General features: G+C 43.5%; 1 protein-coding gene across 1 annotated transcript; it reads left to right on the top strand.

The window, feature by feature from the left end:
• Positions 1-1,336: 1,336 nt before the first annotated feature.
• Positions 1,337-14,575, top strand: MFN2 (mitofusin 2). Its single transcript, XM_057430795.1, has 18 exons — positions 1,337-1,539; positions 1,795-1,973; positions 2,622-2,757; positions 3,104-3,266; positions 3,799-3,923; positions 4,249-4,357; positions 4,452-4,559; positions 4,931-5,084; positions 5,661-5,728; positions 5,909-6,030; positions 6,368-6,494; positions 7,138-7,242; positions 7,977-8,079; positions 8,763-8,983; positions 9,114-9,263; positions 10,184-10,380; positions 10,745-10,879; positions 11,535-14,575. The coding sequence occupies exons 2-18, from the start codon at positions 1,799-1,801 to the stop codon at positions 11,602-11,604; spliced, it is 2,268 nt and encodes a 755-aa protein (XP_057286778.1). The 5' UTR covers positions 1,337-1,539; positions 1,795-1,798; the 3' UTR covers positions 11,605-14,575.
• Positions 14,576-14,666: the final 91 nt, after the last annotated feature.

The raw sequence follows: 14,666 nt of genomic DNA, 5'->3' as shown, positions 1-14,666 counted from the left end.
GCATCTAATTTGAATGGGCCATCAAAGAGCTGTTCTCTGGGAGTCATTATCAATTATTTGAGATTACGAACCAAATACTCCACTCCAGCCTCCTGTCCAGTGGGGTTGAACATGATAGAAATGACTGGTTGGAAGGTGCTGAGAGCTTGAGGTGAACTCGTAGGTGTATAAATCTGTCTGGACTAGGCCCATGGGTGGAGAGGGAAGGGGAAGAACCTTTTCTGCTGTTGTCTGCAAGATAACTTTGCTCATCACACACTGTTACACTCCGGGGCTGCCAGCCCAGTCAGGATGTTTCACAAGCAGTAAATTCACACCACAACTGTCCTTAGGAAGAGAACCCCACTTTTCTCTTAGTTTTCTGTGGCTCCAGCTTCTGTCTAACTGTAGATAAAGGAGCCCTTTTAGCTAGGATGGGTCATATTAAAGTAGGCAGAGCAGCTTTAGCCATGTACGTCGTGGCAGGGAGCCTTACAGAATTGGAGTGGACTTGAGGGATCAACCAGGTTGGGAAAGGCCTTTTTAGGATCATCAAGTCCAACCCTTACGGAAGGCGACATTGCCCTTTTCCTGCTGCTTTCTATGTGCTTTTTGGGTGTGACTCAAGGCTGCAGCCCCACGGGAGGAAAACCCAGGCAGGGGCAATGGGTTTGAGAAGTAAACCAGTAATAAATCGTGCTAGGCGGCATGCGGAGCTCGCTGTTACCACGCGAAGGGACGCGATCCGGTGTCGAAAAGGTGTATGTATTTATTCAGCAGGATTGGTTGTTTTTTTCACGTGCCTTGTTGTGTCTTTCCTCCGCCCGTGCCGCCGTGGGGGTTCCAGAGCCGGGTGTCCCTCGGCTGCGCGGTGCGGGCCCCGGAGAACCCGCGTTAACTCCGCACCAGCGCGGATGAGGCCCGGCTGGGCCTTGAGGCCCTCAGAACTACGGCTCCCATGGTGCCCCGCGGGAGGGCCCGCCCGTCGCGCGCCGATGACGCGCGCTCCCCCCGCCGGGCTGGTGACGGTGCCGCGGGGTGTCATGGCGGCGGTGCGCTGAAGGTGAGCGGTGGGGTGGGGCGGTGCCTGGCGGCCGAGGGGCGCTGGGGGCCGCGGCGGGGCTCTCCCGGGCGGCAGGGACACGGGAAGGGAGGGAAGAGGAGCGGGGGAGCCTCCGGGGCATGGCCTTGCCGCCCCTCCGTGGTGGGAGTGGGAGAGGGGCCGGTTCCCGCCTTTCGGTCGTGCGCGCCAGCCCCCTGAGGCGTGCGTGAGGAGAAGGCGATGGCGGCCGCCCGGAGCATCAGCCCAGAGCGGTCCCTGGTCACTGCGGTAGCGGGAGAGCACAGCCCGGCCCAGCACGGAGCTCGGCAGCCTGCGCCCCTCATCCCCCGTGTCCCTTTGCCGCAGGGAGGGGGACAGGCTGGACTCGGCGTCGCTGGGAGAGCTGCGGGACGGAGTTCGGCCCGGGCGAGGGAGAAGGCAGGTAAAGGGCCTGCAGACGTTCACGTTCAAGAGGGACTCGAGCTGACCATGCCTGTCTGGTGAAAACGAAACTCAAAGTAAGCAGAGGAAGGGGAGCAGTGATCACCAGGTGCCTGTTTATTGGGAGGGAGGAGGAAAATTGCTTTTTTCTTCATTAATTTCTGATCTATGAGTAATATCTAGTTGTAGGAAATAGAACAATTTCGTTGTGTAAGAAGGCTGTTTTTAAAGCGTGTGTTTAGCTCTTGGTGGGATGCTTAGTTGGATAGCTAAGTTGGAGTTGGATAGCTCACTTGGTGAGCCACCTTTATTTACTGCGTTTTCCCCAGTAGCGCAATGTCCCTGCTGTTTACTCGTTCCAAGTCAATAGTTGCAGTGAAGAAGGATAAAAGACACATGGCTGAGGTAAATGCTTCTCCACTTAAACATTTTGTCACTGCAAAGAAGAAAATCAATGGTATCTTTGAACAATTGGCTGCGTACATCAGTGAGAGCTCCTCGTTCCTGGAAGGTAAGATGGGTTCTTGAGCTGCAGGTGTGTAACAGTGCTTCACTCACACAGCAAACCCCCCCATTCAGTTAAACGACACCGCTAGACCTGTGCTTATTTGTACACTTACACTGTTTATATATCATATTTATAATAAGATTATTTTATTGAGTTTGGGTGGAGTTCAGGGTTCATATTTTCAAGCTGACAAGTTCATGCGTGTCAGGAGACAGCTAGTTAGTGAGCTACGCTTGTTCTTTATGTTGTTTGGGAGTTTAAGCTATATGAGACCCTTCAGGGTTTTTTGCCTATGTTTCTTTCAGTTCTTACCTAGACACGTTGCAAGTGACACATGGCATATGCCAATAATTGGCTTTAGCAGCTAAAGTTATGGACAGAAGATTTATTTTTAAGGGTGTTGGCATATTTGAAGTGTTGCCTATGTACTGTTCAAGGCAGTCCTAAGGTTGAGAATGGTTATTAGCTACACAAAAGAGACCAGCTGATAAAAACTGGTGCAAAATTACCCCAGTGTGTAATTGCATGTGTCAAGATTGCCCACACAGTCTTGGGGACACAGATAAGCATTTAGTTATGTGTGTTACATCATGGGGAGTAGTGAGACAGATGACTTCTGCAGTTCAGAGACGTGATGTATTTTGGTTTTAGACACACACAAGAATGTAGAGCTTGATCCTGTCACCACAGAAGAGCAGGTACTGGAAGTCAAAGGCTACCTGTCGAAAGTGAATGGCATTAGTGAAGTGCTGGCAAGGCGACACATGAAAGTTGCTTTTTTTGGCAGGTGAGTCACGTGCTTGCTGCCTACACTCCCCACTCGGTAAAGCAGCTGCCATCTTTAGAACTGTAACCAGGAAAAAGTATTTATAGAAACACTGATGCTCCAGCTTTTGCTTGTAATGGGCATGTCCCTGGTGCTAGTCCTCTTGTAAATTGGAAACAAATATAGCATGTAATTCTTCAACTTGAAAGTATGCTTCAAATAACAAAAGCTTTTTGTAAGCTGCCTCTGGCACTGAAATTATTAATGCTTGTGATAGTACTTGGGTTTAGGGAACTTTCTGTAACATCAAAATGAGTATACCCAAGTCTCAGAAGCCTAGCTCTACTGTTCTTTAATCTGACTTCAGGACAAGCAATGGGAAAAGCACTGTGATAAATGCCATGCTATGGGACAAGGTCCTTCCTTCAGGAATTGGACACACCACTAATTGTTTCCTGCGTGTAGAGGGGACAGATGGACATGAAGCTTTCCTGCTTACTGAAGGCTCAGAGGAAAAGAAAAATGTTAAGGTATGATTTCCTTAAGCATAAGGGAAAGGAGAAGAGCTCTTCAGAAGTGCCAGAAAAAGGAAGTAGCAAAAAAATTTAAAGCATTAAGAATAAGCTTCAAAGTTAAATTATTTAATCATTAAAGGAGTAGAGATGAAGAACAGGTTTTTGTTAGGTGCAGGAAGGGAGGAATGAAGCAAGTTACAGGGTGAAATGTTTTCATTTTGTGAGAAAGATGATCGGTTGTATTTGTAAGTGATAGCAGGGAACCAGAACGGTGACTCAGGAAGTTCTGAGCTGTGTATGACTGGCAGAGAGAGCACAAGACTTCCTGGTAATCCTGGTAGCCTTTCCTGACAGTAAACTCTCACTAGGCAGATGCCTTTTGATGAGGAAACTCAAGTGAGTTTTATGTGGAAAACCTCCCAAGGAGAAAGTGATTTAGAGTCGGGTTTTATCTGAAATTGTCTGTGAAGAGCCCTGAAGGGGAGGTAACTGTGTTAATGGGTCTTAGCATGCAGGAAATGTTATAAATGATCTATCTTTTTAATAGACAGTAAACCAGCTGGCTCATGCCCTTCATCAAGATGAACTTCTGAATGCTGGCAGCCTAGTCAGCGTAATGTGGCCCAATTCCAAATGTCCTCTCTTAAAGGATGACTTGGTGCTGATGGACAGGTGAGAAATATCTTTCTTTCCTTTCCTGCTTATCACATATTAATTACAAGAATGTCTTCAAATACTAATTTAACAAACATCAAGGAAATCAACCCTGTTCTGACAGGCTCTGACAGGGACTAAAGTTACTTGCCTGTAGTTAACAGTCAGAGTTTCTCTTGATTGGTATTGCCTTTTAGCCTGTACTGTTTGTGACCTCAGCACAGTGTAGCTCAAACATGGGAAATTAATGCCCTGAAAAGCTAAAACACATCTCCTAACCTTTCTAATTCTATTTTTTGCTGTTTCCACAGCATAGTAATCTCTCTTCTCTTTTTATTTCTAGCCCTGGCATTGATGTAACCACAGAGCTGGACAGTTGGATTGACAAATTCTGTCTAGATGCTGATGTATTTGTCCTGGTGGCAAATTCTGAATCAACATTGATGCAAACTGTATGTGCAAGTCCACTTGTTCAGTGAATTTGGCTAAAAGTTAAGAAAAAACATTGATGTATTAACTGAAGAGGTTTTGTTCCATTTTGCTTAGGAGAAACAGTTCTTCCACAAGGTGAATGAACGTCTGTCTCGACCCAATATATTTATTTTAAATAACCGCTGGGATGCATCTGCCTCTGAACCAGAATACATGGAAGAGGTTTGTGATGTGTTTAAATCCTTTCTGTTTGCTTGGAGTCCGTTTTTTACTCTGGTCCTTGCGAGTAGAATCGTAGTGTTGTATGTGGTTTACAGTTTGTATTTTTATTACCTTTGAGTGGCAACCAGAAGGAGTATAGACTAGTGATCAGGACTCTTAAATTCAGAGCTGGAAATCAAGAGTTTCACAGGGGCCTTTTGAAGTGGGATCACTTTGATAACCTCTGGAAGATTCCATCAAGCCGCAAAGATATTCCTTATTAGGAATAGCTTAGACCAGCAGAGGGCATCAGGGTGCGTGACCTGACCTTGGAGAGCTGGAATGTAAAGTGGATTTAACTGCACGTGGGGTTTATCCTGTTTGTCCCTCAGGTGCGTCGGCAGCACATGGAGAGGTGCACCAGTTTCCTAGTAGATGAGCTGGGTGTAGTGGATCGAGCCCAGGCAGGGGATCGCATTTTCTTTGTGTCAGCAAAAGAAGTGCTCAATGCCAGGATTCAGAAGGCTCAAGGGATGCCAGAAGGAGGTAAGGAAAGCTAACAGAAACTTTCCATTTTCTTACAGGGCAGAAAATGGAGAATAGCAGCCTTCCAATATCTGAAGGGGGCCTCAAGAGTGCTGGAGAGTGACTCTTCATCAAGGACTGTAGCAATAGGACAAGGGGTGATGGATTCAAACTTAAACAGGGGAAGTTCAGGTTAGGTATAAGGATGAAATTCTTTACTGTGAGGATGGTGAGACACCCTTAGGTTGCCCAGAGAAGTGGTAAATGCTCCATTCCTAGCAGTGTTCAAGCCCAGGTTGGACAGGGCCTTGGATGACATGCTCTAGTGTGAGGCATCCCTGCCCATGGCAGGCTTTTTGGAACTAGGTGACCTTAAGGTCCTTTCCAACCCAAATCATTCTGTGATTCTGTATCTTGTTCAAAAAAAAAAAAGGAAGAAATTAGGGTGGGTCAGATTATTAATAGAGCAGTCAAAACCAAAGAGGTGGCTTAGCAGCACTTTTGCACTGGCTTCAAGGTAAAGTAGGAGCATTTCCTGATGTCCAACATCTGGTTGCTTTCTAAAAACTTAAGTGGTTGTTCTGTACTTTCTCTCAGGTGGAGCATTGGCAGATGGATTTCAAGTAAGAATGTTTGAGTTTCAGAACTTCGAGAGAAGATTTGAGGTGAGCATTATGTGTACCAACCTTCTGTTTAGGTTTTACTCCTGAAGGGCTGGGGATAAGAGTTTTATAAACATCCCCCATGGAGTGGGACCATGTATTGCAAATGGATTGTATGGGGAGGAGAAATAGTGTTACTGTGCGTCTGCCTGTGGCTAATCTTGGGCTGCTTTTTGTGTGCAGGAATGTATCTCACAGTCAGCAGTAAAAACAAAGTTTGAGCAGCACACGGTGAGAGCAAAGCAGATTGCAGAAGATGTTCGTCTCATCATGGATTCTGTGCATATCGCTGCCCAGGAACAGCGGTGAGGGGAGCTGGGCCTTGGTGCTTGCATAACACCATATTCTGGGAGTAATTTAAAGGAATATGAGGATTTAATATACAAAGCAGAATACTACATGTTTGGGAGTGGGAAGAACATGTACCAGTAGTCTTGCTTCTGGTGAACTAGAAAGTATTGGGAAAAGAACCTCTTTTTTTTTGTCCTGTGCCACGGGTATGTAATGTATTGTCGATACTGACACATTTTGCTCTTGCACAGGAGAATTTCTCTTGTTTCTGGAATTCAGATGATATCTGTAGATCAAAAATGCATTTATCTGACTTCTGATGGGCAGTTTTCCCTTTTTACCTCCCCCCAGAGTTTACTGTCTGGAAATGCGAGAGGAGCGACAGGAGCGGTTAGGTTTTATTGACAAACAGCTGGAGCTCCTTACTCAAGACTACAAGCGGAAAATAAAACAGATCACAGAAGAAGTGGAGAGGCAGGTAAGGAGGAGTGGCTGCAGAAAACCACTGTCTGAAACAGCTGCAGCATGGTGGGAAAAATGCAAAGTGCTGGCAATGCTTTGAGGTACTAGAAATGTGAGAGTCAGAGATCAGAAGGGAAGGAATGCTTTCAGAAGACAGGTTTTGTTTGTTTTTCTTTCCTTGAGGTACTAAAATGAAAAGGAAAATACTCGGGGGAAACTTTCAGAGAGACTTGTATAAGATGCTTTAAATAAACAAAGAGACTTTGATTAATGTTGGGATTATTTCTGCTATGATATTTCAGTCTTAAATGCTTCCTAAGGTACTAAAATATTTCAGGTAGGTTTCCGTATTTCAGTCTAGAATAATGTCAGTCTTACTGTTGGTAGTAACATGTTATTTTCTCTATTATGAGTATTCAGAAAAGGCCTGTTAATTTTTCAGTCTTGCACTGCCTCAGTCTTTGCATTGTTACAGAAGACCTAAGTCTACATACTCCTCAGCCATCTTCTTTGCAAGTCACCAGTATTGCAGTTGGCACACAATGTGTGGCACAGTTGTGCCTAGTGTTCAGCAGTGCTTTACTAAGAGATGAGTGTCTTCAGTGTTGGTTTTGTGTCTCTCCTAGAGTATGTAGAAATGTTTTGTGCTGTTTCTCTAGGTGTCAAATGCAATGGCAGAAGAAATCAGACGACTCTCAGTGCTAGTAGATGAATACCAAGCAGACTTCCATCCATCTCAAGTGGTTCTTAAAGTTTACAAAAGTGTAAGTAAGTGTAACAGGCTGCCAGAAGATACTGGTAAACGCTCCACCTCTGGCCAGGGATGGAGCCAGGTTCAAGGCCAGGCTGGACAGAGCCTTGGGTGACATGGTCTTAGGGTGAGGTGTCCCTGCCCATGCAGGGGGGTTGGAACTAGATGATCTTAAGGTCCTTTCCAACCCAAACCATTTTATGGTTGTATAAGTGATGTTTGCTTCCCACAGGTTCCTGAAGCAATTTAAAGAGGTCTTTTTTTTTCTTTTTTGCTCTGAGTCGTTAATTGTGCCAGATCATCGAGATGCTTAACATTCTTCCAAACAGGATACGAGTTAAGCTCTTCATATTGTGCACAATCTTTTGTTAGAATGTCTCTTGTGTTTGGACAGCTTCTAAAAAAATGAACATATTTAAAAAAAAAAAACAAAACAAACCATTAAAAAATGAAGAAATAGATTGTATTTTTTTCATAATCTCAGTGATAAATTGTTGCATGTGATGTATCACATTGCATAGATCAAACAGAACTTTCCCTAGACTAGAGTATATGTGACATTTTTAATTTGATTTTTCCTCTCACTGAAGAATGGGGGTAAAAATGAAATTAATATTAGAATAGTGGGCAGACAGAATGTGTGCTCCTGTTCTGGGAGGGTTTTTGCAACTGGGAAGTTCTAGCAGTTGCAGCCTGCATCTTACCTATGGTTATTTTAAGCTTAACAACTCTTCCTTTTTTTGTCAGGAGCTACATAAACACATTGAGGAAGGCCTGGGCCGTAACATGTCAGATCGTTGCTCCAACGCAATCTCTGCTTCCCTGCAGACAATGCAGCAAGAAATGATAGGTCAGTACAGCAGGCAACATTGCCCTTGCTTTTTCCTTTAACTGTAGTGCAAAATAAGTAGGTAGATGTTTTGGGTTTCTCTTTAATCTGGTGTCTGATGTCTTAGTTGATGATAGCATCATCTTAGTTTCCCTCTTGATTAGTAGTGCTGTTACGAGAGGACTAATTACTCCTGCTTTTTCCACTCTGTCTGAACTTGTGCAGTGGTTTGCTAATGAATATATACAACCAGCTTAATCCTCATAGCAGAGAGGAACTGTGACTTTGGAAGCTTGAGAGATTCTCCAACCAAAATCCTAATGAAATGTGAATGACTTTTAAGTAGGTGCCTGTCTGAATATAAGCTTTAATAGTAATACGGTGCTTACTCATTTTTAGAACTGGCCATTAGGTTCTGTTTTCCAGAACTGCTAAACTGTAAACTTCACCAGCTACCTGTAAGGATTTAAGAGGATCTGTGGGAAGATCTCCTTCTGAGTTGATCTGAAGAAATAAGAATCTTAGAGTAATTCATGATTTATCTTGTGCTTTGCAGCATGCTTGGCTTTAGGAAGTGTAAGGTACTAAGAAAAAGAGCTGCGGAGGATGGAACAGCCCATAACCACCCTGATTACAGAATACAAGTCTAATTCCTGAGAACTCAGTAGCTGGTTTTTGAACGTGTTTGTCTTCTGTCTGTGCAGATGGTTTAAAACCCCTTCTCCCAGTCTCTTTGCGGGGCCAGATAGACATGTTAATTCCCCGGCAGTGCTTCATGCTCAGCTATGATCTGAACTGTGACAAGCTTTGTGCCGACTTCCAAGAGGACATAGAATTCCATTTCTCTCTTGGATGGACGATGCTGGTGAACAGGTTTTTGGGACCAAAGAATGGTCGTCGGGCCTTGATGGGCTATAATGACCAGGTAAGGCACCTCATTGTATGGTTAGGATAGATACAATATCATTTCAGTGGCCGCTGAAGTCTTTAGTGGGAAGGGCAGTGGTTTCCTTCTCTTATTCTGTACTTTGTTTTGTCACTGCTTGTCTAATTAGGTTCAACGCCCTTTAACACCAGCAAATCCCAGTCTGCCTCCTTTGCCTCAGGGCTCTATGACCCAGGAAGAGCTCATGGTGTCGATGGTGACTGGACTGGCCTCATTGACTTCCAGAACTTCCATGGGGATCATCGTGGTTGGCGGTGTGGTGCGTTGGCAATCTGAGCAGTATTTATATAAATACAGTGAGAGCACTGACTATAAAAGTTCTTGCACTGCTGAATCCTGTTGATATTTGCAAATCACAGATAGTGAAATACATTCCCCTTTGATATCTTCCATTTGAGTACAAATACTGAGCTTATTCTGCGTAATAGTTAGGCTTGGAGCCAGGCTTGTTGTGAAGGTAACCCTTTCTAGTACATTACAAAAGCATTAGTCTCTGATTGTTTTGTAAGAATAAAAGAAAAATCAGTATTTTTCTTTTCCCATTTACAGAGGAATTAGGACACAAGTATCTAACAAGAGTCTCTGATCGTGTTTATCTTCCCGGAAGGGGAGGAGAGCACTTAATTTGAAATCCTATGCCTAATTTATTTCAGAGCAAATTGGCACTTCCTGCTTTTCTGTCCTTTGAAAATAATGGATATTTTGAACCTTAAATGTCCCCAAACTGGAGACAGAAGAGGTATAACTTAGCTGGTGACTCTAGTTCCTCTTGCAGGAAGAATCTTAAGTTTCGTTAGTGCCAGAGTCACAGTGTCTAGGGGCAGATGATTTCTCAAAGGGGAGATAGTCACTTAAAAATGTCTTTTTACTTCCAAAACAGAGATCCTGTGAACCAGACAAAGTTCGTTTGCACTTGCAGATGTAATTTAAATGTGCTGGAAGAAATAACCCATGCAGAGCCCCAGTAGTGTACGTTAGGTAGGTTTATTTTGTAGACTGCGCATCTGACCAGTGTGCAGACTGCTGTCAGACCAATGAAAGCTCTGGCAAGTCAGGGTTATTTATCTGCCTTGTTTTCATGTGCCTAGAATATAAGCACAAGACTCTGGGCACCACTGTTAGGAGTCAGCATCGTTCCTGGGTGATCATGTCATTTGGTTTTCCTTCTGCTTTTTTTAGGTCTGGAAGGCTGTGGGTTGGAGATTGATTGCACTCTCTTTAGGCCTTTATGGGCTCCTTTATGTATATGAGCGCCTCACCTGGACCACGAAAGCGAAGGAGAGAGCTTTCAAGAGACAGTTTGTAGAGTATGCTGGTGAGAAATTGCAGCTCATCGTCAGTTACACAGGTTCTAATTGCAGCCACCAAGTCCAACAGTGAGTTTCCTATATTCAGCCAAAACCTTAACTAGTTCTATTGTTTGACTGTTGGGTTGGTTTTCTTTTTTTCAGTGGTATTCCTTCTTAAAATAAGATAAGCCTGCATTTTAAATTCCAGATTTAAAAACGTGTTTTAAAAGAAAATTTGAATCACTGATGTAGTATTTGGGTGCTATTGATCATTAGTCTTAATGTGCTTCTGCCTCTCAAGTTGCTCTGGTGCTCTGACATATTCTTGGGCAGAAATGGACAGATGAACATCTGAGTTTGTATCATCAATCACTATATGTCAAAGGGATTTACTCCTTGAATTTGCTTCTTGATTTATTTCTCATTTTATCCAACTTTTCTTGTTTCCTAGAGAGCTGGCTGGAACGTTTGCTCATTTGTGTCAGCAAGTGGATGTCACACGAGAGAATCTTGAGCAGGAAATTTCTGCCATGAATAAAAAAATTGAAGTTCTGGATTCACTGCAGAGCAAAGCAAAACTGCTCAGGTGAGATTTTTATTATCCCCTTTATGCAGTTGTTTGCATACAGTTGTTTTTCACAGGATTGCCCCAAGATGTTCAGATTAGGGTGTATCTGAGTGAAGTCCTTCCATCATAGCGTTTGATGTGCAGGCATGAGCATCTTTCCCTGCTGCATCGTGTTCCCTTTACCTCTGTACTTTGCCATGTACTGTTGACAGCCATTTAAATCTTCTGTCTTGCAAACCCTCTTTTCCTTCTTGTTTTTGATTTGGAGTTGCAGTTCCTTTCTATTTATCAAAATGCATTCCTCTGCCCCTACAAACTCCTTCAGGCTATTACAAAATTATGCAAAAAGCCTCACCTTTGCCTTTGTACACAGTTGTTTGATGTTTTTCTTCACCCTGCAAAGGTTGTTGGAAAGAATTTTCCAAACATTCCTTATCTACGTGGTAAGATCAATGTGAAGTTGTGACCATGATCTCTGTTTGAATCTCAGTGCCCAGGGATTGTTAGTCAGCAAGTGGTCCTGACCTGAGGAAGGGAGGGGATGGTAGTGGTGGTTTGGAATGGACCTCTGGCACTCCTCTCCATGCCTGGCTGTTGACTCATTTGAGTCATGCTTCTTTCAGATGGGCTTGAGCTGTTCTGCTCACCTCATGGAGACTTTTTGTCCTTGCAGGAATAAAGCGGGTTGGCTTGACAGCGAGCTCAACATGTTCACGCATCAGTACCTGCAGCAAAGCAGATAGTATGGGAAGAACAGAAAACCAATGCTGTTTCCCTTCAGTGCTCTCTTAATTACTGCAGAGAACATGGTGGGTGATGGAATTCCCTGAAGGGAATAGGCAAAAGCCTATTGCTGTTTCCAGTTGCTGTGTGAACGATAGGAGTCTGCTTCCCTGTTCTGTGTCCCACCTCTAAACACTAGCTGTTGGTAACTCTTCTTTTCCTTCCTGTGAGACCAGGCTACTTCAGAAGGAATGTGTGCTTCATACATTCACAGGGGCTTTTAAAAGCAAAATCAAGTACAGTAGTAAGTTGAAACCAAATATTTATCAGGCTAAAAGTTACTCTGACACATCTTTAAAGACTCCTTCATTTCACTATATGAAGGTAGAGCTTTTGACTTCCAAGCCCCGAGTTTATGTATGTGTGACAAGTAGCAGTTTGTCTAAACCCAGATCCCTTGCACAGAGGTGTAACGATGGTTTCACAATGCATTTATAGCCCATGTAGGCCTCTCTCCTCGGTTAATATTCCGTTATTATAGACTATGACAGAGAATCACCGTGTCCCTTCATAGAAAGGTTTATTACTGTCAGGATGTTTAAACCAATGAACAAAACCCATTTCTCTTCCAGAGCAAGAGGGACTAAGATTTTGCTTTGGTAAACTTATTGTCTTTGGAGTTAGTTTGTTCCTGTTAAGAACAACTTAATATTCAGTCTAGCCCATTTCATATTGTGGACAGATAGTCTGCAAGGACAGAACTAGGTCCTGTGAAGGGGGTGGTGCTGAGAATGTGGCAGCTTGTTGAGGAAGAGAAATAGGGAAAACCACTCAGTTGATGGAATGTATGAACTATCTGATGAGATGAGTTGATGACTGTGGGGTTCTTTTTTGGAAACACACAGCTGTGTTTCTGGAAGCAGGCCTTTGGAATTCCATTACCACAATTTGGCCACAATAACAGCATGAGGATTACAAGCTGTAAGAGATTTTGCTTCATGCAGAGTTCCCATAGGATGTGACAGTCCGTGCAGTAATATGATTTGATTTTGTTTCTCTTCTGTTAAAAGTATGAGAATGAGCTGGCAGTGGAGCTCCTCTGGAGCGGGGGAAGACCTGTCCATTCCATGTTGTGCCAGGGCAAGAATGGGTCACAGCAACTCATTTTTTTTAAAGACATTATTTATTTGCAAATAGCTTAAATTAATCATGGAGGTTTGCCCTGGAGCAGTTTTGAAGTTGGAGTGTCAGATTTGGGAACTGTAAGAACTTGAGTCTTTTCCTGCTGGAATTGATAAAGGAGACATTTCCGTTAATTTTACTTGAACCAGGATCAGGTTCCTATGTTGTAAAGTTTCTTTTCCACTTTGTGGGTGTTTTGCCATGTGTTGGCTATAACCTTTTGGTCCCCCACAAAATGTCTGAGGAATCCAGAATCGGATCCTGTAGTTCTGAGGTTAGTGAGAACCCAAATCTGGCCAGTGTCAGACTTCAGAGCATATGGGGTTTCCTTGAGGAGGTCCCAGGTGAGTTCAGAGCTGCTAGCAGTGAGGGGTTTTTTCTTATTGACAGTGAGACTTTTCACTTTCAGATGGTATCAGCTGGCCTTAGGATTTCTCATTCATGCTCAGGTGTGCATATATGTGCCTGTGACAAGTCCCTTGTTTCATATGTCACAGAAGTTTCAGAAGCAGTTGCCTGATACTTGAGGGAGTGAAAATAGCAAAATGTCAGTAAGTACTTTAGGCTGTTTTGAGATTTGCAGTCAGACCTGAAGTATCTTGATCATGTAGGAGCTGACAGTGAGACTCTTGTTCAGTCTCTGGAATGCAGGAAGCAAACATTCCACTTCCAGCAGACAACTTTGAATCCAACCCAAACTGAAAAGCTGTTTTCATCAGAGGGCTGCCTTGGCCTTGGTTGGTTTCTTCAGGCAACCACCAGGGCATAAATACATCTTAGATCAGATCCAAAAGGGAGTAAGGAAGAAATCTGAGTCCTTACCTCTGGAAATGTGTTCTCTAGGCTTGTGGTGAAGTATGCCAGAGTAAGTGGAATCATCCACTGTTACTCTGCTGTGGGTATTATGTGAATAAATTCAGATTTCTGGTCTCTCAAGCTATCGTGTACAGAGCTCTAACAGGCTGTGTGCTGTGCTGTTGAGCTAAAACATTAAGCACATCCCTAATACACCAGGAAATTGTCAGTGCCAGGTAGGGGAAGAGGAAGATGTACCACTGCTCAGCAGTTGTAGGCTGCCTGAAATGCTGAGCTTGCTTTTAAAGGCATGTGGTAGTATCTTTTCATCAGACTTTTAGGGGAAATCTGATAAATGAGCTGATCTTTAAGCCAGTGTGTGATCTGTAAAGGGAAGAGAGATTGAGGGGCTCTTAGAATCTGGAGACTTGCCAGTGTGTCTATGTGTTCCCACAACTGTTCAGGTTGTGGTGGTGTAGGCATGGCCACTGCTGTGCTGAAACCTAACCTGTAGAACGGGGAAAGAAGCACTTGAAAGTTGTAAGAAGCAAAACTGCTAACATGGGAGGCAGGAATGTTTTCAGTGTGTGTGTAACCTTTGTCCCTAGAAGCCTGAGTATCAACAATCAGACTTTTAACAGAAAGGCCTATGAGCTGGATTCCTGTACAGCAGAATGGAGCTGTACTTCTTTAACTCAGAGTGGTGGAGGAACAAACACTTGCCAGCAAGGAGCCTGTTCTCTTCTGATGTTCGTAAAGAATGATAAGCTATTCCTTAGGACAGGAATGCCAAACCAAATCTTCCCCAAACTCTTATTAAAGAAGGTCAGCTAAATGCACTTTATCTTATTGCTGCTACTCATTTTTCTCATTGTGTTATGTTGATGGAGCTCTTTGAACTACTCTTACCAGTGAGTTTTCTCTCTGCTGTATTTAAGGTGATAAATTTGCATGAATTATTTCTCTATCAATGCTGTAAACAGTGGAAACCAAAATAAAAATGAATTGGAAAAATATTTATCCTGATGCGTGCTGTGTGTGGAGATACAAAGTCTTCAATTGTAAGTATAATAGTTACTGAGATGATGATGTAAATTGGGGTATG

This window comes from Pezoporus wallicus, unplaced genomic scaffold (assembly GCF_028554395.1).
Source record: "Pezoporus wallicus isolate ANWC-B61680 ecotype Strahan unplaced genomic scaffold, APGP_CSIRO_Pwel_v1 contig_11693, whole genome shotgun sequence".
Taxonomy (NCBI): Eukaryota; Metazoa; Chordata; class Aves; order Psittaciformes; family Psittacidae; genus Pezoporus; species Pezoporus wallicus.
This window is presented reverse-complemented; position numbering and strand designations above follow the sequence as displayed.